Here is a 21,062-nt window from a genome sequence, read left to right as displayed (position 1 = left end):
ACTTTAATTCGTGTAACCCCACAACCACATGACTTTCTACTGGTAACTGAATTTGGAGGGCATTGTTTAGTGATTGTGTGACCACACATTTTATGTATAGGTTATTTGATCTCTGTTTTGAGTTGTCAACTTCCCATTACTCCTTTCTTTAGCTAGTGGGACTTTCATGGTTGGCCCTTTATCAACATCTTGAAACATTATTTGAAGATAGTGTTTTTCTATTTATTTATTTTCTCTTATAGGCCCCCAAAACAACCTTATTTAAAATGCATGTTTTACCAAAATCTCTTTTCTAAGTGACTGAACTTTTGCGACAAAAAAAAAAAGTAACTGAACTTGGCTCAGCCCGTCCGACAAAGGGCTAGGAAAGTGCCGACCTGTGAAGCTATATCGTTCTTGTTAGGGCTACCACAAGCTACCCAACGATGTTGACTTGTTCCGTGACATCTTAGGACAACCTACAAGTGATTCCAGAGTCCATGGACAAAAAATGAGGGTCGGTTTTAACTTGTACCCCACATCCAAAACCCTTTGGCCCTTAAACGATCGTGAAGTTGCTTAAGAATCCTGCAAGTAAAAGCAATTATATTGATGTGTTATAAATGACAACGAGCAAGGGTCCATTTCAGAATGGAAAAAATGTACAACTGAGAGCGACCTTCGAGCATTATGCGTAGAGACAACCCATGTTACATATGAACGTGTTCTATACGAAAAGTAAAGACATAGAAGAGTTAAGACAATATGTCTAATTGAAGTTCTTGAAATCTTAAAGGTGGAAGGTTAAACCTAAACGTCAAGTATTCATTTCTTCACATTTGAAAGTTCTGCTTCTTTCTTGAATATAAAATTGTCCCATAAAATTTCTTTTCTTCACATCTCTATCCAAACTTCTTTTTTTTTGTTTTGGTACAATTAATGTATTAATGACAAATTTGTACAAGAAATAAACAATCAACATCAAGTATAACTAAATACTAGTAAATACTGAAGAAACAACAAGTTGTCGAAAATTCAGAACTAATGTGGCGTTCTTATCTTCTATATAGTTTTACTTTTACATCCATTTGTCTGTATTTCCAACTACACGTAACAAGCCATTTCAGTGTTTAACTTGGTTCCTGCTTCTTCACCAAGGATCAGGAACTTCGATTTTAACCTATATGATGACTAGCTTAGAAAATCCATCTAATTCTTGCACTAAAAAAGAACACAATCAAGGAGAAACCCTCAGATTTTAGTATTGAATCCTATACTACTGCTCATTTCAAAACTTATTTTATATGAATAAAGTTTACCTGACTTAATTATCATGAGTTGATTCAGTTTGATTGTTGTTTGAGAGATCTCCATTGTCATCTTCGCCTTCAGATGCTGAGCTTGAATCTATTTCTTTATGGTGAGATTCGATTTGTACACATTCTGCAACTGGGTCTGCGACGGGGCTCGGACATGAACTGTGATAAGCCTCAGGATCGGTATTTGATCGAGGTAGACTAAGATCTTCTTTCTTGACAACATTAAATATTATTCCATTATGGACTCTTTCAGGTTGAAGTAGATCTCCTTCTGAAACTGTGATAGCAGAAGTAGTTGGTATAGGTCTAGTGACGAAGTCCCGATGTTCAGGCTCTATTAGGTTCTCTGAGCTTCGATCTTGGTTGGTGATTCTGGGATTGAGATAATAAGGGTCCTTGCCAACCATCTGAATTATGATGTTTGATGGAATTAATGGTCCTTTTACCTCATCTTCCCTCGTCCAAGATCTATTCAGATCTGAATCAACATCAAGATTTTGAACAAAGTCGACAAATTTGTTAGCAGAAGCTGTCCTCATTAAAGGACCACCAGATCTTGTCCATGTATTCAGATCGATACTCTCTGAATCACTATCACTTGTATCGTGTATGTTTCGGTGACCGTAGACATTTTTACCCGACATACCACCTCCAATCCCACCACTACCTCCAGATTGATGAAACGAGGATACGACTTCGGAAATGATGTCTTCGTCGAGTGATCCAGTTGAGTTTTCACGAGCAATGCAGTTCCATGAGGGTATTCTCTTCGAAGCATTGAATCTGACAGGGGTGGGTAATCCGTGTGAAGCAGCAGCTCTCTCGGCACTTCTTTTGAGTCTCCTCATGTGGTTAAGGAGAGCAACACATTCGTCTAAAGCAAGCTCAATACCACAATTGGCTTTAATGGCAGAAAGCTTCTCCCAGGTGCATCTCCTCCCTTGGTTGGAAGCTTTTTGAAGCTCTATGTGAGATGGGTTCTGGATAATTTTAGAGTACTGGCACAAAAAACAGAAAACAAGAAAACTTTGAGTTCCATACTGGCGAAGTTGTGTACAGATTGGAAGATCGTGAAGTAGAAAATAGATCTTCGATTGCGACTTTGACATTCTATTCGACAGTTTATTCTACTTAAAATAATCAAGTACAACTTCAAAAGATGCAATCAATATGTCTAACGATGTAGTAAGTTAGTCCGCCATAATACATTTAAAAAGAACACAAGATAAAAAAAATATCAAATCGAACACATTGAATGCAGTCGAAAGATATAGAGATTGTATGAAATTTAGAAGCATTGTGATTGTCTATTTACCTGAGCTAAGGTGGCAGGCATAACAACAGTGACATCACCCTCCCAATCTTGAGCAAACAGTTTGGCTAATCCACCCAAGCGAAAACCGAGTTCCAAGATCTGGTGACATCTATGCTTAACCTCCATCTCAGCTAGATGCGCAAGCTACATAATAAATATAAAAGAGGTGAACCATCAAAAATATATCACCTTAGTCGATGAAAGAGTGATGAGAAGGGAAATAATGCCACAACATTGTAACTAAATACACACATATATGAAATAGAGAAAAGGAAACAAAGTTTCATTAGGCATTCGAGATCAAGTTAACATCAAACTTTCGTAAAATTGTCAAGATGTAGAAGAACACCAAGGATTAAAGTTATCAAGAAATTACCTTGGCAGCGAAATTCCCACCATAAGCTCTCACAATTTCCTTCAACCTAAGAAATGGTGCAATATGAGGATTGGCCTGACTAACAATGAAATGATTAACATTAAACAACTCCTTGAGCTGCATCATCGGCAAATCGCTCTCCAAACTACCATCCCTCCACCTTCTCACCGGAGTGCCAGAAGCCTCATCCGGTCCCAAGTGAAATGGAGGGTGATAAGGAACAATTTCACCACTTCTATCTTTTGCCATCAGTTCTTGAGCCTCAAACAAACCAGGAAAAGCACAAGAAGCAGTCACTGCACTCCATATAACAACATGAGGTGATGTCAAGTAATTAAGACATCTCGGAGGCTCGTGTTTCCTCGGAGAACAAACAGTAATACCGAGAATCCTTCCTGTCATATCATAAGCCTCTTGAAATGTTAAATTACTTGTTAAATTCCTTAACAAGACCTGCAATTTTCTAATATCATGAACAGCTCCTTGTGTCATTACCCTTTTAACAACCGTAAATATCCCACCCATTTGATCAAAAAACTGTAAAGAATGCCATGAATCTTCGAAAAAACTCTGTAATTCAGGCCAGGATCTAGTAGCAACAATAGCACACATAATTGACCCAACACTAGAACCCGCGATTATTCGAGGTAGGAGTTTATGTTCAACGAGAGTTCTCACTACTCCAACATGAAAAGCTCCTAAAGATGCACCACCACTTAAAAGCAATGCTGTTCTACCAAAAGCATGCCTAGTTTCATGCATAAAAGCAAGTTTTTCTTCGACAAGAAGCTCTTCTGAATCAGAATCACAAACCATTCTTAACTGAGTCGAAACCTCATCGATATATTCCTTAATCAATTTGGGTACTTGAAGTCTACCTTTATGAAGCTCTGGATTACACATATTACCCAAGTTTCTAATTAAATCAGCTCTCATACAAAAAATAATCTCTCTCAAAGATCCTTCTTGACGACGATGTCGAAGCTCTTCGAGCTTATTTCTCATTAGTTCTTCGTCGTAAAGATCAGATTCATTCATCCTTGGGGTTTCTTTATCTAACATTTTCGCACCGTGAGCCCATTCTTCATATGTTAAAGCAGTTCTCATCATATTTCTCCAAAATTTCCTCCTATAAGCTAAATCAGCTTTGTGTTTCAAATTTGTGTATCTTTTTAAGAGGAAAGCAACTAGGGTTACCATTACTAATATACCTTGAGGGTTTTGAGGATGAAACCATGAAATTACAGGTACAACAAAATTCTTTAATTTACAAAACCAAATCAATATAAAGTTGAAAACCCTCCGTCTTAATTGTGAAATTGAACCACAGAATAAAATCCTAAAAGCAATTGTTCGACCTAGGATTGTTGAAGGACCAATTGAAAATTGATCAACGCTAGCTTCATTGCTAATATCCATTACTGAAGATAAAAGATACTAATAGTTATGAAAAAGGGTATTACCTCTGATTCTGATCAAAAGAGAGATCTTCTGCAAAAAATACCTAAATTAGGGTTTTTATTTTCACCGTGGAAACCAATTCCCTTTGTTTTCTCTCAAATCAAAAAGGGGGGAAATTTCAAATCTGCCGGGAAGAGACTAGTTAGGATAAAAACGGGCTTTTGGGATTTCAGTTTAAAATATACAAAATTGATTTCTAGGTTAAAACCAGAGAAGAAGGAATTCTCACGTTTCAGAATTGAAAACAAATGTTCAAAGGCAAGCAAAGTGAAAGAAGAGAGAGAAAGAAAGATAGAGAGAGAGAGGAGAAGTTTTGACAGTTGGATGATGATGAAGCATTGGGAATCGGAAAATTGATCAGAGAGAGAGATGATGGATAAGATAGAGTTTTATTAGGATTAAACTGAAAACCGTATGATGACGTCGATCTGAACCCTAGCATTCAAACTTCTAGAGAGAGAAAGAAAGAGAGTTTGAATCTGGTAAGGAAAAGGGAAGATTAATGTCAGTTTGCTTGGATCGTCAAAACTGAAATACTTATGATAATTACACGTGTGCAAGAATTGGGTCCCACTTACTCTTTATTATTTGAAAAATTTGTGGACCCCGCTTCAAAGGCCCAATTATAGATTATCTTGTAGTAGATAGATTTTCCACCGTTAAATAATAAAGAATTCATTCTCATACTTACTTTTACCAAATTTTCTATCATCCAATTTCTTGCAACAATTGAGGATTGTGTGTTGTGGTTCCGTATGGGTTATGTGGGACTAATTTGATCTCATCTTCTAGAAACTATATTTTGATAAGTTCGGATAAAGGGTGTCTCTGTAAGCACTTTTTTCTTATTTTTGGCTAGTTTGTGTTTTGGCACTCTTTGTAGATATCCAGTTGAACAGTGAGAGATTCACAAATTAAGCAGTTCGAAGACATTGAGACTGATTTGAGTCGGTAATGTTCCACCCAACACAAATTATAGTCAATTTAGTTTTTTTTTTTGGAAGACAACTACGATCTACGTACGTCGTGATATTTGACATTTGATACATCATAGATTCTACGTACGTCGTGATATTTTACATTTGATACATCACAAGGGCGGAGCCAGGATTTGAAATCACACCTGGCTAGCCTAATTTTTTCATAAAAAAAAACGGTAGAAAAAAAAGTTTGTTCCATACGACTATTGTTAGGAAGACGCAATTTTTGATGTACTTACAAGTTACAATTAGTTAACTATGTTAACCAACCAACATCTACCCTACTGTTTTTTCTGCAAATGCCAGTCGATAATGCATTTCTGAACAATGATTTAAATTTGCAGAGATTATCGCTAATGTAACTTTGTCATCCGCTTATGATTCCATGGTAATTGTATTACAACTTTATTTGATAAGGTTCCTATAGTTTTAATTAAGGCGTAAAAGAATCAATATGGCGAGAACAAATAAAACCAAACTTTACGATAAAACTAAAATTAAAAGTGCACATAGTTGATCTCCACACATCTTTCTACGGGATTTACTACGACTATTTCATAGTCTTGATAGATCTTAGTAAATCTTATGAATGTCAATATGTATGAGTAATTAGTAATCATATTCGTTTAAAATCAAAGAAGAAAAAACCTCAAAGAATATAGAATTAGTTAGAAATTTTAAGGAAAAAACTTCAAAAAATTAACTAAAAGTAAAAAGTTACATGCCCTTATGAAGAAATTGAAATTGTGACTCCATGAGTACATGTACAAGTTCAAGAGAGTTCAAGAGAACTAATATGAGTGCAGTGAAGATAAAGAAAAAATAGCCAAATAAAGTGCATGGAGGGGGATTTGAAGCACGGACATTATGTGTGTGGGGTGTAAGGCTTACCACTAAGCTACCTCTTCCTCATGTTCAGACTTTGCAAGGTATTTTATAAAACCTTATCCCTGGCTACCAATAAGCTATCTTCCTAGTGTCTATACCTATTGAGGTATTTAACAAAATCTATCCCTGGCTGCAGCCAGGGATAGTCCACACATAGGTCCGCCCTTGATACTTCATAGATGTTATAAGTTCGATAACCGCCTACTCAAACACTAACAATTCAGCTGTTTTCAGACTGCCAGTCTATGCCAAGAGTAAGGGTGGTGCAAGAGTAATTTGTCAAAATGCCTATAAACCCATCTTTCGATAAAGGGAAACAATGAACTAGGTGAAAAGTCCAAGTCCACTCCAGTATGAAATTAACTACAACAGTTGAAGGTCAATAGTCTCTCTATCCTGCATTTTATCTCTTGAAAACAGTTCGGAAATCTGGATCATGCATTTTTTTTTCGAAACTGACTACGATGTACAATAGTCATTACAATGACGTGGATGCATAAAAAATGTGATGATCACGATGCTGCTAAATTTTTAACAAGAACAAGCTTAAAGGCCAACTACATTATTTACATCCTAATAATCTCAAATTCAATAATCTAAAGATTCCACTTCTTCTGGAGATCGAACCTGGGACCTCCAGAGACTTTTGGAGTATATGTTAACACTTTAAACAACTTGGGCAACCAAGTGTTGACTGGATTATCATCTTGTGTGTTCTAGCTGTGGACAAACCCTCTCATCTGGATTTGAACCACCCGAATTTTTAAGTCCACCTCTATGTGAAAAAAAACTAAACTATGTTGTTTGTAATTGAACTTGCTAAACCATGGCTGCTCCCATAATTTCTCATTTGTGTGGCGCCCTTCAAAGATGTAAAATCAAGCAAAAATCTATAGGCACTTCTTATTGTTTTTCTTTTCCTTCCACTCCATTCTCTTAGCTAGTGAGAGAGACAATATTGAGTTTACAGGCAGGTATGGAGCCAGGAATTTTTACAGGGATGGTCCTAAGTCTAACACTAATTACTTATGAAAAGCAACATCATTCGTGTCGGCCTGTACGATTCTTCTACGCACTAGTAATATTGTTATACGTATAAACCAATAAACTTTCGTCGCCTCTAGTTAAATATATTGAAGACTATTGAAAACAATTAAGCTTTCGACGCCTCTAGTTTATTTTGTGAGTTGAAGCGTAAAGTAAAAAATCGGCCGAAGAATTTGTTTGACCAGCCATTTATCTTTTAATGCGATGAGTGAATGGATTTTTCTTTTTTTTTTTTACTGCAAAATTGGATCTCTGTTTGTGAAAAATTTTAGTCAGTCCCTAAATACTACAATAAAACTTTTGGAAAAGATCAAGAAATATTTTTCTCCCATAGAGTGTCAAGAAATCAAAATGTAGATATGCTTGAGGACTTTTGAAGAGAAACTTCTTTTTGTATTTGCTTTCTTTTTCTTTTGGTGGGGAAAGTTAGAGAGAAATATAATGTGATTTGGACATCTTTATGTGCCCACAGCTTATTATAAGTATATATTTTCATGTAGTGGTTATTGATTATGAACCAAAAGACTTGCCTAAAATTTCTAACCTACCTTGTTTAACTTCCATTCATTGGCCAGGCTCTATTTGAAATTTAGAGAAAGGGTGCTGCTTAAAGCACTCGGTGAACTTGCTATTAATAGGCGGGTCTGTTATCACCCAACCTTTTTTCAATCTCTATTTTGGTGTCTGGTTAGCCAACAACCACTTCTTCCTCTTCTCCTCCCACCACCACAATCACTCGCCGACTACCACCACTATTTCTTTATCTCTCTCGCTTCATCTAAGATCGACTGAAACCCTAGAGTTTCTTCGATCCAATAAAGAGAGAGGTGAGAGAGAAGATAATGATGGTAGTTGTGGTCTGTCAGTGGTGGTGGTGGTAACTGGTAAGAAGGAGAAACCCTCCCACTAACAGTTGGTTTCTTGGGTGTCGGTCGTAGAGAACTTCCTCAGGTCTTGTACAAGTCACTCAAATCTCTCATAACTACCAATTCTTCCATTAAACGCTTCTATATCGGCCGAGAAATTTGCATATGAAGTAAGAGCTAGAATCTTACTACAAGGGAAGCTCCCATAAGATGTTCTAAATTTTACCTATCTGATAGGAAGAATACTATTAGCCCCACAAAAAGCAGCCTAAATGGCCCGAACAGTGCAAATTGATGACGTCATATTGACATGTATTAGAGAACAGGGCCCAAGCCCACAATCAGATGGGCCAGACCCGACTCGACGGGTACAACTAGGCATGTCTGACAGCTACAAACTAGGGTTTAGGTATCATGGACATCAAGTTTCGGTATCTTGAAAATCAAGTTAAATATTGTTATCATATTGTAAATTCACTACAAAAATCGCGAATATTGCCGACGGTAAAAAAGCGTCGGCATCATATAAATTTCGTCGGCATAGCTCACTGCCGACGACAAAAAATGGTCGGCAATGTAGGCGTCACGAAAACTATCCGCGACGAACTTCTCGACGAAAAAAAAGCGTCGGCAGAAAGTATGCCGACGGTTTTTGCAAATAAAACATCGTCGGCAGTGAGAAAGATAATTTCGCGGGAACACCATTTCCCGCGAGTTTCTTAACCTATGCCGACGGTTTGTGTTCCAAAAAATCGTCGGCAGGTGTTGCTTTTACCGACGGTTTCCACTCCGTCGGCAATAGTTTTTTTTTTTTTTTTTCTGAAATCTAATTTTTGTACCCGCTGCTGCACCTGGTAATCCATAAAATGCAGCAGCATAATGAATATTAACCTGCATAACTATAAAACGTCTAATGCACATTGAAGAACAAGTCATATGTTTCATAATAGCCATTGTCTAACGAAAACAAAATCATGAAGGATTTGAAGATTCAAAATTACAAAACTAGTTTAGGAACAATGAACTTATAATAATCCGATCTTCAACAAGTATCTTATCACCTCTGAAACACCAACAGACCTGCATAAAGAAACAACCGAGCAAACGATATTCAAACTCAATGCTTGGAACTCAATTTACAACAAACAAAGATTTAACCAATGAATATACGAGACCAAAAACATCATCTTTGGAATGAAAAATGATCAAGCTGACTTCCACAACCAACAAAGATTTAACTAATGAATATATGAATGAATTATCATGTAACTTTGGATTGACTTTCGAGAGAGACGAAATAATGTAGGGAAGACTTGACCATCAATAAGATCCAGATGTAAGAGAAGCTAAAAGTGTGATTCTAGAGGTAGTAATCACTTGTAGGTTTCATGGAAGGATAACAAGTTACAGACCAAGTTAAAGGTTTTAACATGACATATCATCACAAAGATATACATACAGAATTATACCCATTTAAGTGACTGCATATTCAAATATCACCTATAAGTATCTCTAGCATACACAAACACAACAAAAATATACTTATATCAATGTGATGTAGAAAAAACTCAAACAAATTAAATGAAAAATAAATGTAAGATGCATAAAGTATTTACCTTAAACAAAAGTAATCACATCCAAGCTAAATCTGAGAAGAAGTTGTGCGCGTATATTGCCCCTATCCAAACAAAAATACAAGAAATCATCAAAATAATAATTTAAAACAGCAACATACAAAGCTAACATATATGAGATCAATAAGTTAAATTTACCTATGATGACGAACTAGCTCTCTGTGATCGCATGAAATTCATGACTTGTGTCATTTGTGCTTTCAGAGAAGATACCTCTGATGTGACATTACAAAGCTTCTCTTTTAACTCAGCATTCTCCTCTCTTAACTCAACATTTTGTTCCTTAATATTGGACAGTTCTTGCTCTATTTTCTTATTAGTTGTTGAAGATTGTCGAGGAAAGAGGTCCTTCGGCTTCACATGAGGCATAAGTCGAATTCTACCACTTCGCTCTGGTCCCATGACTTGGGCAAAGATGTCATTAGGACCGGGCAAGTCCTCAAATTCTCCATCAGCATTCTGGGTCGCAATCTCCTTTCTTTGCTCCATATCTTTCTGCAAATAGAATAAACTTGATCAATGTCCATATATTTATCTACATAATCATTATGAACAAAAAAACATAATCGCATGAGATGTAAATTATTACTAGCAGCTCGACTGCATTGGGGTCTACTCCGTTGTCTTTACTTGTATATGCTGTTTGAAAGAGATCGACGCGAGTAGGCTCTCTTTCATTTTCTTGTCGGAACTGTAACAATCAACACACACAAAACAATAATTAAGAAGTTCAAAACAAAAACAAAAATCATAAATACAAGGTTTACCTCATGAGAAACTTGTGCTAGGGATTTCGACCCAAGATGGTGATTAAGTTTCAGAGCAGCTCTATTTTTGGCATTTTGTTCGGCTAACTTCTACATTTAACAGAAAAAAAAAAATTCAGAAACTATAATGCAAAAACTTCAAACAATTATAAAGGGATGAAAAAAATTTGTTTTACCTTAATATCATCATTAGTGTCCCAGAGTTGAACCATCGTCAACCATTGAGAAGAGACAATTCCTGGAGGAATTGATTTTTTGCATTCACTCTTGTCTTCAACATCTGTATAAAACTTTCTCTTCGTAGAACATTTATGATCTTTCCATTTTCTGTTTAGCTCTTTACTTAGAAGCTTATCAGACGCATCAGGAACGTCGCACATTAACTTGAAAAACAAATAAGTAAGCAGATTGAAAACAACATAAAAGGAAAAAGAGATAATATTTTAATGAAAACCCAAATCTATTACCTTAATTTCACTAACAGCTTTCTTTTTTTGTTCCTCGTCAACTTCTTTCCATTTTTGTTTTGTTATTGGGAACCTGTTACCATCTCTCGCCAATAATCCTATGTATTGTGCCATTTTTGATGTATTTGGTCCAATTGGTCGGTTCTCTGAATCGAAATCAATATGTAATTTTTGTCCATCTGGAAGTTGATTCAACCACCTATTTTTGTTCTTTCCCCTTCCCCTCTTTCTTGGCGGTTCGGACATGATGCTTCAAGACCTACATAAACAAGAGAAATACTCAACATTAGAATTCATATAGTTCTTCTGTCGGATTTCAGCCAAGACTTGTCCATGAAAGCTAACTTCTTAACATAATAGAATCAAGGTAAATTTCAGAAACTAGTATGCAATCAAATTGATGAAATACCTAGAATAATAAGCTCACATAGACACCAAATAAGCCAGACTACTAAATTAACAAGTATGCCCAAATAGTCAGGTCAGATTAATTTGAAGTTATTCAAATAGCCATGTAAAGACAAAGGTAGTTCAAGATCAAATACCTAATACAGAATTAGAGATTAGAAATTTGTCCAAGATCCAAAACAAATTCATAAAATGGGCAAGCTAAACTGATGATACCTAAGTCAAATTAAAAATAGGAGAAAACCCTTCACCAAATCAACTACTAGAATTATCATTTAACTACTACCATGAGTGACTTTTGAAAGTACCATGCAGAATAAGCCATCTCCAAGAGGCAAGAGTGAACAAATTTAACTAATTAATTTTTTTGCATCAAGTTGAAAGAGTCATACTTATAAGTTATAACATATAAAGTATCACATGAACATACTCGACACACATTTTGAAGTTACTTCTTTCTTGTTATGGTTGAAGGTAGTTTTTACAATTTGTAAACATGACATGACATACATGAGGAGCTATAACACTTGCAATACCTGGTTGTTGTGACCACAATTCTTTTTCCTGCAATTAACGGCTTTAGGGTGCAGACGAGCGTAACACCTATCAGAAAAAAAAAATTTAATTAGTTCATAAAAATGTCCATGTCAAGATTAAAGGCAAAAATTCGAGCAAAAGAGTTATTCATAGTATTTTCAATTACTTTAGATAAATAAGGGAAAATGAACAACAACATAACTTCACCCCAAATAACATGAGTTGATATTTGTATTCTATCATTGTATTTTAGTAAATTTGAAGTTCAAATAACATCTTAGTCTCACAGCCGAAGGGACTATCACGTACCTCAGGCACAGGTTTTCCCTAGTCGGCTAAATTTGTTAACGTAATATGATATCTGTTGGATAGCCTGCAGCTTTTTGGACAAAAAAATAACTAAAAGACCGTCCGAGTTTTTCAGTCTAAGAGCTATATAATCTAAAATTTCAAAATACACAAAATGGGAATGAAAAAAAAAATACCAACAGGTATATCTTAACTCCTAGAATCCTAAGTCAACTTACAAAACAAAGAAAACAAAAACTAAGCAACAGATACGAGAGCACAGCCATATACTATCATCCCACAGACAACTTCGCCCCGCCACCCCTAGAAGTGGCAGAACCTTTTTTACTTAAACACAACAGATAGATTTTTTTTTAAACTCAGGTTCTTCTAATTTGGTCTTATTCTTGGAAATCAGAAGCCAACCTCTCTCTCAACACCCTAAACAATTGACATTTTTGTACCTTTTCCTTATTTTCAACTAGTGTTAGTGACTGCCCTCTGATTTAAAGAACAAGATATTAAGAGATAGAAAGGGCAAAACAAGATATAAAGAAGTGAAGGGGAATCTTGAAAATGGTCACACTTAATGAGTATATCCCGCCGAAAAATAAACAAAACGAACGCTGTATAGTCTCATGACTGCACGGCAAGCCTTTGAAGATGCTCGAAGAACACTTGAAGACTGAAGGCAAATAATGTTGATATTATCAACATTCCATCATTTCTGATCATGGTTTCATGAAATCCCATACACCGAACAACGAAAAGACGAATTCAACAACTAACAAGAGAGTATCATGGGTTAGTTTCCATCTGACATAAAAGTTCAACTATAGCAAACGTTTGACCGGAAATTGCAGTAATCATCAACATGAATAACAAGAGATTTTACCACTTTTTTTGTGTGTATCTACTGTAGTTTTAATTTCATCGTTTCTCACTCTCTAGAAATGAGAAATGAGTAATAATGAGTAGTAGTAGTAGTAGTAGTAACGAGAAGAGCTAGAGCCAGGGAGCACCAGCTTCTTTAAGTTGAGGATCAAGGGTACCATTAATATGAGAAGCCATAACTCGATCCATGGAACCAACAAGCTTACCACCAATGAAAACAACAGGAACAGCAGAAGAGCAGCAGCTACCCATTAATCTCATTAAAGCTTTTTCAATCTCATTACCTCTTGGATCTTCATCAAGTTCATATACACTTGGGTTAACACCCATACCACAGAAAAGTCTTTTAATGGCGTGACACATACAGCAAGAACTTATGCTGAAGATAACTACAGCACTTCCAGATGCAACTCTTTCAATTCTTAACTAAAATGGTAGTTAGAGCAAGATTTAAGTAGCTAACAGCTGAAGACAATTGAAATCGATCCAAGCAAAATAATGAAAACTCACAAAACCCTAAAACAAAAATAAGTAAATTTTGACAAACTCATAAACTACAATCACAATCAATCACATAATCTACAAACTCAGACTCAAAAATGACAATGACGAAATAGTTATCACTTTAATCAAGTAGGAGAGGGCTCTATAAAACCCTAGCTGCACCTTTACCAGTAATTTCTACATAAAGCCCTGAAATATCATCTCAAACCAAGAGTGTAAACCTAAGTTAATCAGATTTGCAATCCATGAACAACAGATAGATTAAATATTTGGGTTATTTTGCGAAAGGGACGTAGATAAGTACCGGGTTTTGCGAAAGGGACATGACTATTTATTATTTTGCGAAGGGGTCGTGGACTAACATTGACCGTTAAATAAATGTTAAATTTAACATCACATTACATGAATAGTTAACATCATTCATCTTCTTATTTTTTTTCTTTCTTCCACCTTCGATTTTAATCGAAAATTGAAAGAGGTGTTGTCGCTTGAGTTTTACTAAGAGATTGTGCCGACAAGAGAAGAGCTTAGGATTTTTTTTGGTTTTTCTTTTAATTTTTTTTTTTACGAATCCTCATCACACTTCTTAAATTTCTTTTACTTTCTAACTCTTTAAATTGAGTAGACAGAATAAAGTTTAGATTTATATTCATGTGCTTTTATATTTTTTTTTCTCTTGTTTATGTCGGAGTTGAAATTTTGCTTCCTTTTTTATATTTCACATAAATATATTTTGATTATATCATTTATTCATCATATATTAGATTATGAAATTCATTCTTTAAATGTGTAATGCTAGAAAATCTAGAAAAATAATGTTTTTCAAGGTGGATGTCTTTTTTTCACCTTTGCGAATTTAGTGTCAAAATAGCATAAACTTCTTAAATGTAACAATATATTTTTTAAGTAATGGAATTAGATTAATGGTGTTAGAACTTAACCGGTCAACACTAGTCCACGACCCTTTTGCAAAAAAATAAAAGGTCATGCCCCTTTCGCAAAACCCAGTACTTATGTATGACCCTTTCGCAAAATAACCCTAAATATTTCGTCCATTGATTCCCATATTAAGTCATTTAAGAAAGAACTAACAAGTTTTAGCATTAGGTTAAAAATTAGGGATTTAAAAGAGAAGAACAAAATGGTACACAACAATTGGAACCATGAAACAATCATACAAATAGAGAGGGAGAGAGAGAGCTAAATCGTCTAGGGCTTTAGAGAAGAAGAAGTAGTTGATTAGGGCTGTTTCATCTTTACAAATAGAGAGGGAGAGAGAGAGCTAAATCGAACAAGAAGAAGTAGTTGATTAGGGTTTCATAACTTACTGATTATTTGATGTAGTTGATTAGGGCTTTTCTCCTCAACCAAGACTCCAAGAGAGAAAGAGAAGAAAAAATCGAACCAGAGAGAAGAGGAGGGATTTTTTCTTTTCTTTTTCTTTTTAAGGGATACTACCGACGAGAAGAATAAAGGTCGTCGGCCAGGGTCAACCAGGGTCAATCACAATCGACTTCTACCGACGAAATTAAACAAAACCGTCGGCCAAGGTCAACCACTACCGACGTGGACAAAAATTCCGTCGGGATAAGATTTGGCGGAATTTTTTTTATTTTGAGCGCCAATAAAGTCCACGAAAAAATAAATATCCCGCCAAACTATTGCCGACGGAGCACATAAATCCGTCGAGAAACTAATATGTGCCGACGAAAACGCTGTGCGTCGGCAATCTATAAAATACGGACTTTTCCCGGAATGACCTATGCCGACGTCTGTTAGTAAAAACCGTCGGCGAAAGTCCAATACGACCGACGACTCATCCTAAAACCGTCGGTGAATATTTTATCGCGACAAATTTACTTTTTTTCGTCGGTAAGGGCCGTCGGCAATATTCGCGATTTTTGTAGTGATTGCTATAACGGTCATCTAAAATCCAATATATATATGATGTAAACTTGTATAATAAATAATAACAAAGTATTACAATTATTTATTCTTGTTCCTCTATTCTTGTTATCAAATTATTCATTTCTAAACTATTTAACTCTAGAGATTTCACAATATGCAAAGTTCACCTTGTTCCGTGCTACTTTTTAACGAGCCAAAAAGCATTGTTGATTCGATGAACTAAAACATAAGAGAAAGACACCACTTTAGGATAATATTCATTTTAAGTATAAGAAGTGTATTATAACTATATGATGGTGGATATGTAGATTTTCGGCCTATGGTTTTGTTTGCAACCAAGAAGAAGAAGAATATCCAGCAGAGCATCCAAGATGTATTCACATGGGTGTAATGTGCAATCAACTAAATAGTTTTTGGATCCAGCAGACCTAAGTACAACCTCAATTTTGTTCCAAGTGTGAATTATTGTCTCTTCATTATTTAGGTTAATTGTCTATCAAGCAATAAGACATTAGACATCCCCCTCTTATTCAATTATGTCTTCACGCAATCGTTCAACCACAACTTATAAACTTTCACTCTGATAATCAACCATAATCTTGTTCTTCTTGTTGTAAGCTCTTAGCCGGCCAAAGCAACATAAAGTCCCATAGCGTTAAGTTGTTTAATAATAGTGTGAGTTGTTAAGGGCGGCGTACCGGTATTTTTTAACACGTGCTTATGTTGGGTTAGGTTATAGTTATTTCAAAACTTTGACTCGCTGCTATAAACAACCATAAATGGCCCATCGTGTTTCATGTTTTTGGTTAATGGGACAATCGTCTGTTATTTAATTAAGTTAGGATAAGATGTAGCATATCAGAAGAGAGAGAGAGAGCTCTAGGGGAAATCTTAGTTCCTTTCCCCCATCCATTACGCCAAGTAAAGGAAAGGAAAGTGGCGGTGGAACCCCACCACTACCACCACCACCACCACCTTTCTGTGCCGACCAACCATTCCCACTTTTGTCTTTTCTTATATGCCACCCATGGGCCACTAAACAATCTTCGAATTACTATTTTACCCCTTCTCCCTCTATCTAATCCACCCTCACTAATACACTTACCTCCTTTAATTGACCTTCATTACTATTCTGCCTATTTCATCCCCCATTCAACTGTTTTTCTTTTTAATGTATTTCTTAAGATATTCTAGTTAAGAAGACTAAAAGAGATTGATCTTGTTCGAACTACTTGCCTCTCTCGTCCATACTAACAAAAAAACTTCTGGTAGGTTAAAGAACATGCTGAGAGCACACCTACCGGGATCAAGATAACCAAGATGATAAAGATCTTAATGACTTCATTCGTGCATGCGTTACAAATAAAATTATTTAGGTGGAACCCTTTTTACTCGTATCCCGCTCTGACTCGCCTAACTCCAATGCACTAATAATTAGTTTAGATCAATCATTCACTTATGAAGATCATAAGTTAAACAAAATAATATCGGAAGTGCTACATGTACAAAGTCCTTGACAAAATTCTTGACTTAATGACTCATTTTCACTAAAAGACAAAAGTTGATCGAAGTTTTTTAAAGTTTGATTTTGATCGGGACCGTTCACTTAGCATTTTGCCAAAAGATTCTTTGTACATTTAGCATTTCCCAAATAAAATTCTGAAATCTAACTAAAATCAACTACATATCAAATCGGAAAAAAGAATGAAATACTAGTTGATTATTATAATACCAAAAAACATGCAAGATTATTGTGGGCAAGTTTGTTAGTAGTTCTTTTAAGGGGTATATCTGTCAAAATGACAATTTAAAGAAAATAAAAGAAAACAATCCCTACTTCTCTATAGTCATTTTTATGACAACCATATCTTAATTTTTCAAATATAAACAATCAAATGCATGTCAGAGCCATACTCATCTTTTCTTCCTATTTTAATTAAAATTCAAATTTGTGGTGCCAATTATTAAAACAAAATTCAAAACAGGAAAAGAAAGGATGAAGTGAGAGAAAGAAACTACCCAATTGTGACAAAAAAAAAATTATTCTTTAGAAATTGGAATCTTTGGTTGTTAGGTTTATCAAAACTTGTTTCTTTTCTTTTGTGAAAACTATTGAACATAACAAAGCTTACCTTCCAGATCTTTCATTCCCATATTCAAAAAAGACATAGAACCCTATTCTCTTTCTTCATTTTAGATCATCTTTTCCACTTTCTTCAATCCAAAAACCTAAAACCCATACCTTAATTTACTGATCAATCTTCTCTGTTAGTCTTGTTTTCCTTCAAAGATGGTGCAGAAGAAAACACCTGAAAAGCTTGGTATTCAAGCTGAAACCAAGAAGAGTTATGTTAAATCTGATAAGCGATCGACGACGCACAAACAGAGTTCTTCAAACAATCAAGATAGTAAGAACAAAGGAAGTACTGATTTGAAGAAGAAACTAAAAAAGTCTAGATCACTTAAACTCTTGGAATTTGAAAACTTAGAGTCATCATCTTTAGTAAAAGAAGAAAAATCAAGAATCAAGAAAGCTCCTGCTGCTGTTGATTTGTGTGTCACACCACAGAAGTCATCCATGGTCAGGACAACAGAAGCTTCGCCGAATTATATGAAATCTACAAGCAGTTCAAACGCAAGAACAGAGCGTGCACAGGTTAGTTCTTCACAAAGTTCTCGAACTAGTTCTGATAGTAAGAATCTGAATCAGAACAGGAGGAATTCGAATAGTTCTAAATCTTCTTCTCCTTTAAGTGAAAAGCCAATGAAAGTTTTAATAAGGAGAGATAGCTTGAAACCAGTAAGAACCTTAACAAAGTCATCTAGCATGAAATCAACAAAGCCTTCAGTGAAAAAGAGTCCTGCTGTTGCTTTAAACAAGAATATTTATTCAGGAAGAGCTACCTGTTCATCAACTCTAAAGGATTCGAAGTTTCCGAATTACCTGAAGATCCAACCAGGAGGAACTGAATCTGAAGGAAAATCAGTCATGAAGGTCTGCCCATACAATTACTGCTCTCTTAATGGCCATCATCACGCTCCAGTACCTCCGTTGAAGAGTTTCTTGTCGGCAAGGCGGAGGTCATTGAGAACCCAGAGGAGCTTGAGATTGAGGTGTCTATCCCCAGTTGGAACAAAACTGTCCCCGAAAAACAAAAAGAAAATTGATACAGGTCAGGAGGAATTCGATGAAGCAATTCTGAGGAAATGTTCACCTCCTCAAATAGAAGAAATAGGCATGGATTTCTTTGTAGAAATCTATGCTAAACCAAGGGAAAAGATCGATGAAACAAGTAACAACGATGTAGAAGATAGAGTCGAACTTGATGTTACCGTAGATCTTGAAACCCATGCTGATTTCTCGTCATCGATTACAGATGGAGGTGAAATAGAGCTAGCAAATCATGGAAAAACTTCGAAAAGCATTCCAAATGAATCATCCTACTCAGAAATGAGTCTTGAAGACTTTTTCAACCAAAGCTCTGATTTTACCTTGACTGAAATGGACTGGCGTAACGGGGAAATTGAAAGCAAACTTGTTATAGATGCTACTGAATCACCAAACCTTACTCATGGAGATATCAAGGAAACAATTGAAAGTTCCAATGAGGATATTGTTGATTCTGACTCTTACGGAGGAGATCTGATGTCAGAAATTGATGTATCGGGTGATATCGGAGGAGAAGGATCCTTCTATTCTCTCATTGAAGTTTCTTCCAATGGAGATTCATCCGTGGATCAGAAAGAAATTAATCAAGAAGATACTCAGCCAGATGACTTCAACATCAGTCTGATCTCTAAATCTATTTTTGAGGAACCACTTGGGGAAGAAACAGGACGTACTGAGGAGAAGATTGAAGTTTGCCTAACAGAGGTCGACTACATCCAAGTGAATTTTCTATTCGGGGACGATGATGTCTCGTTTGATGATGAGGAAACATACGGTAACACAGAGGAAGAAGAAAACACTTATTCTCAACATGATGCTCCAGTTTATGAATATTTAAGTGTGGCAAGTCCACATGTCAGTGCCGAAGCAGGAGCACGATTAAATGAACCACAAGATGAAATTTGCGAAGTTGAAGACCAAATTTTAGTAGTTAGTTCCGAAACCGATATGAATCTATCTCCAAGTGATATCAACCAAGGCCAGTTATCTCTCACTACAGACGTTGGAGTTGGAACTGAAGCTGACGGACAAGTTGATCGAGGTTCAGGTGAGACCCTCCATCAATTTAATACCATACAAGAAGATAGTGAAGGGATCCATCTTGGAATTTCAAATTCAAAACTCGTTGAAGAGCAGTATGATCCTGAAGTTCACAAACTCAATTCTTTCACAACTGAAATTGTCGAAAACAATCAAGACCTTGAACTGAAAAATGAAGTTAGAACAGATGCAACTGAAGAATTTCTCACTCAAAATAACACGATAGGTGTGCGTGAAAAGAAAACAACAAAGTATACAAGGGAGTCTCGCCAACAAACAAACAAGAGCTGCAGCAACCTGGAAATATTAATCAGAAGAAAGGAGCACATTGAGGAAAGCGAAGAGGAAGAGAGGCCATTCAATCCACGAGACCCAAACTATCTGCCTGTGCAGCCTGATCCGGAGGCAGAGAAGGTGGATCTCAAGCAACAAATGATCGATGAAAGGAAAGATTCAGAGGAATGGATGCTTGATTATGCACTTCGAAAAGCTGTCAACAAACTTGCTCCTGCTCGGAAGAGGAGAGTAGCACTTCTTGTTGAAGCGTTTGAAACAGTAGCACCACAACCCAAGCGTGAAATCCGTGTACAGCATGTCATGCCAGTTTTCGCACACACAAGACCAATGCAGGCTTGTATCTAATGATGGTCATCAAGGTAATATCAATGAGGCATCTGTCAGTATATTCCACCTTATTCAGTGTATATACAAGGAAATAACTCATTCATTTCTCATCATTATCACACAGGTAATGATCATAGAGGACAACTAATACATTAATCAACTGACGAGGTGGTTATATGTGAGGTGCCAAGTTTTGATGTTTAAGTGCAGAAATGCAGGTCCTCTGTTCCAGTATTATAACTAATTACTTGCTCATCATCCTTCTATACTGCTTTATAAATTGCAGTTCACGGGGACTGAACTGTACATAAGATTCTCAAATCAGTAGAGTCCTCAGTGTTATGCGGATTTAGGGGATTTGAAATTAAACTATTGTGTGTTCGTGTATTAGAAAAAACAGTGCATGTCTCGAGCTTTTCCATGGGGATTGTATGCATCTTCATGAACGCAGAGTCTACTTTTATCTCCAAATATTGATATCTTAGTGTGGTGTTTGTGTGTTATGTAATCCAGTAGTTCTATCTAACAATGAGTAGTAAATTAATGTCTAGCTGATTTTTGTCTTCTATATATATGGCATGTTCAGAAAA

The 21,062-nt window shown here is 36.0% G+C and overlaps 4 protein-coding genes across 8 annotated transcripts; 1 reads left to right on the top strand and 3 right to left on the bottom strand.

The window, feature by feature from the left end:
* Positions 1-200: 200 nt before the first annotated feature.
* Positions 201-5,181, bottom strand: LOC147545515 (triacylglycerol lipase SDP1-like). Of its 3 annotated transcripts, none has more exons than XM_086637512.1 (4): positions 2,990-5,181; positions 2,614-2,757; positions 1,299-2,296; positions 201-567 (listed from the first exon to the last, which is right to left on the bottom strand). In XM_086637512.1, the coding sequence occupies exons 1-3, from the start codon at positions 4,406-4,408 to the stop codon at positions 1,304-1,306; spliced, it is 2,556 nt and encodes an 851-aa protein (XP_086493638.1). In that variant the 5' UTR covers positions 4,409-5,181; the 3' UTR covers positions 201-567; positions 1,299-1,303. The 3 variants fall into 3 exon arrangements, with proteins under 3 accessions (XP_086493638.1, XP_086493639.1, XP_086493640.1); XM_086637513.1 differs by lacking the exon at positions 201-567 and adding an exon at positions 1,004-1,200 and having other exon boundaries at positions 2,990-5,008; XM_086637514.1 differs by lacking the exon at positions 201-567 and adding an exon at positions 1,004-1,159 and having other exon boundaries at positions 2,990-5,008.
* A 3,970-nt stretch (positions 5,182-9,151) lies between these two features.
* Positions 9,152-15,235, bottom strand: LOC147545514 (uncharacterized). 3 transcript variants are annotated; one of them, XM_086637517.1, is made up of 9 exons: positions 15,059-15,231; positions 12,044-12,110; positions 11,100-11,358; positions 10,809-11,015; positions 10,633-10,722; positions 10,455-10,556; positions 10,004-10,360; positions 9,848-9,909; positions 9,152-9,311 (listed from the first exon to the last, which is right to left on the bottom strand). In XM_086637517.1, the coding sequence occupies exons 3-7, from the start codon at positions 11,343-11,345 to the stop codon at positions 10,004-10,006; spliced, it is 1,002 nt and encodes a 333-aa protein (XP_086493643.1). In that variant the 5' UTR covers positions 11,346-11,358; positions 12,044-12,110; positions 15,059-15,231; the 3' UTR covers positions 9,152-9,311; positions 9,848-9,909. The 3 variants fall into 3 exon arrangements, with proteins under 3 accessions (XP_086493643.1, XP_086493644.1, XP_086493642.1); XM_086637518.1 differs by lacking the exon at positions 15,059-15,231 and adding an exon at positions 12,354-12,418; XM_086637516.1 differs by lacking the exon at positions 12,044-12,110 and having other exon boundaries at positions 15,059-15,235.
* Positions 13,215-17,792, bottom strand: LOC147545513 (glutaredoxin-C1-like). Its single transcript, XM_086635825.1, has 3 exons — positions 17,771-17,792; positions 17,371-17,429; positions 13,215-13,652 (listed from the first exon to the last, which is right to left on the bottom strand). The coding sequence occupies exons 1-3, from the start codon at positions 17,790-17,792 to the stop codon at positions 13,338-13,340; spliced, it is 396 nt and encodes a 131-aa protein (XP_086491951.1). The 3' UTR covers positions 13,215-13,337.
* On the top strand, positions 17,489-21,022 carry LOC147545512 (uncharacterized). Its single transcript, XM_086637511.1, has 2 exons — positions 17,489-20,504; positions 20,597-21,022. The coding sequence occupies exon 1, from the start codon at positions 17,929-17,931 to the stop codon at positions 20,488-20,490; it is 2,562 nt and encodes an 853-aa protein (XP_086493637.1). The 5' UTR covers positions 17,489-17,928; the 3' UTR covers positions 20,491-20,504; positions 20,597-21,022.
* The last annotated feature ends 40 nt before the right edge of the window (positions 21,023-21,062 follow it).

The sequence above is a fragment of the Eschscholzia californica genome, unplaced genomic scaffold (assembly GCF_041429995.1).
Source record: "Eschscholzia californica isolate CP2 unplaced genomic scaffold, dmEscCali1.0.p SCAF_4, whole genome shotgun sequence".
In the NCBI taxonomy this organism is placed as follows: domain Eukaryota; kingdom Viridiplantae; phylum Streptophyta; class Magnoliopsida; order Ranunculales; family Papaveraceae; genus Eschscholzia; species Eschscholzia californica.
Note: the sequence above shows the minus strand (reverse complement) of the source record. Positions and strands in the feature narration are given on the sequence as shown.

Coding starts and splice junctions, on each gene's coding strand:
- LOC147545515 (XM_086637512.1), bottom strand. CDS start 4,408: ATGGATATTAGCAATGAAGCTAGCGTTGATCAATTTTCAATTGGTCCT. Junction 2,758..2,989: donor GTGGGAATTTCGCTGCCAAG/GTAATTTCTTGA, acceptor TTTATTATGTAG/CTTGCGCATCTAGCTGAGAT. Junction 2,297..2,613: donor TGCCTGCCACCTTAGCTCAG/GTAAATAGACAA, acceptor TTTTTGTGCCAG/TACTCTAAAATTATCCAGAA.
- LOC147545512 (XM_086637511.1), top strand. CDS start 17,929: ATGGTGCAGAAGAAAACACCTGAAAAGCTTGGTATTCAAGCTGAAACC.
- LOC147545514 (XM_086637516.1), bottom strand. CDS start 11,345: ATGTCCGAACCGCCAAGAAAGAGGGGAAGGGGAAAGAACAAAAATAGG. Junction 11,016..11,099: donor AAGCTGTTAGTGAAATTAAG/GTAATAGATTTG, acceptor TTGTTTTTCAAG/TTAATGTGCGACGTTCCTGA. Junction 10,557..10,632: donor TAGCACAAGTTTCTCATGAG/GTAAACCTTGTA, acceptor TGATTGTTACAG/TTCCGACAAGAAAATGAAAG.
- LOC147545513 (XM_086635825.1), bottom strand. CDS start 17,792: ATGGGAATGAAAGATCTGGAAG. Junction 17,430..17,770: donor GGGAATGAAAGATCTGGAAG/GTAAGCTTTGTT, acceptor TCATTTTGACAG/ATATACCCCTTAAAAGAACT. Junction 13,653..17,370: donor ATAATCTTGCATGTTTTTTG/GTATTATAATAA, acceptor CTACCATTTTAG/TTAAGAATTGAAAGAGTTGC.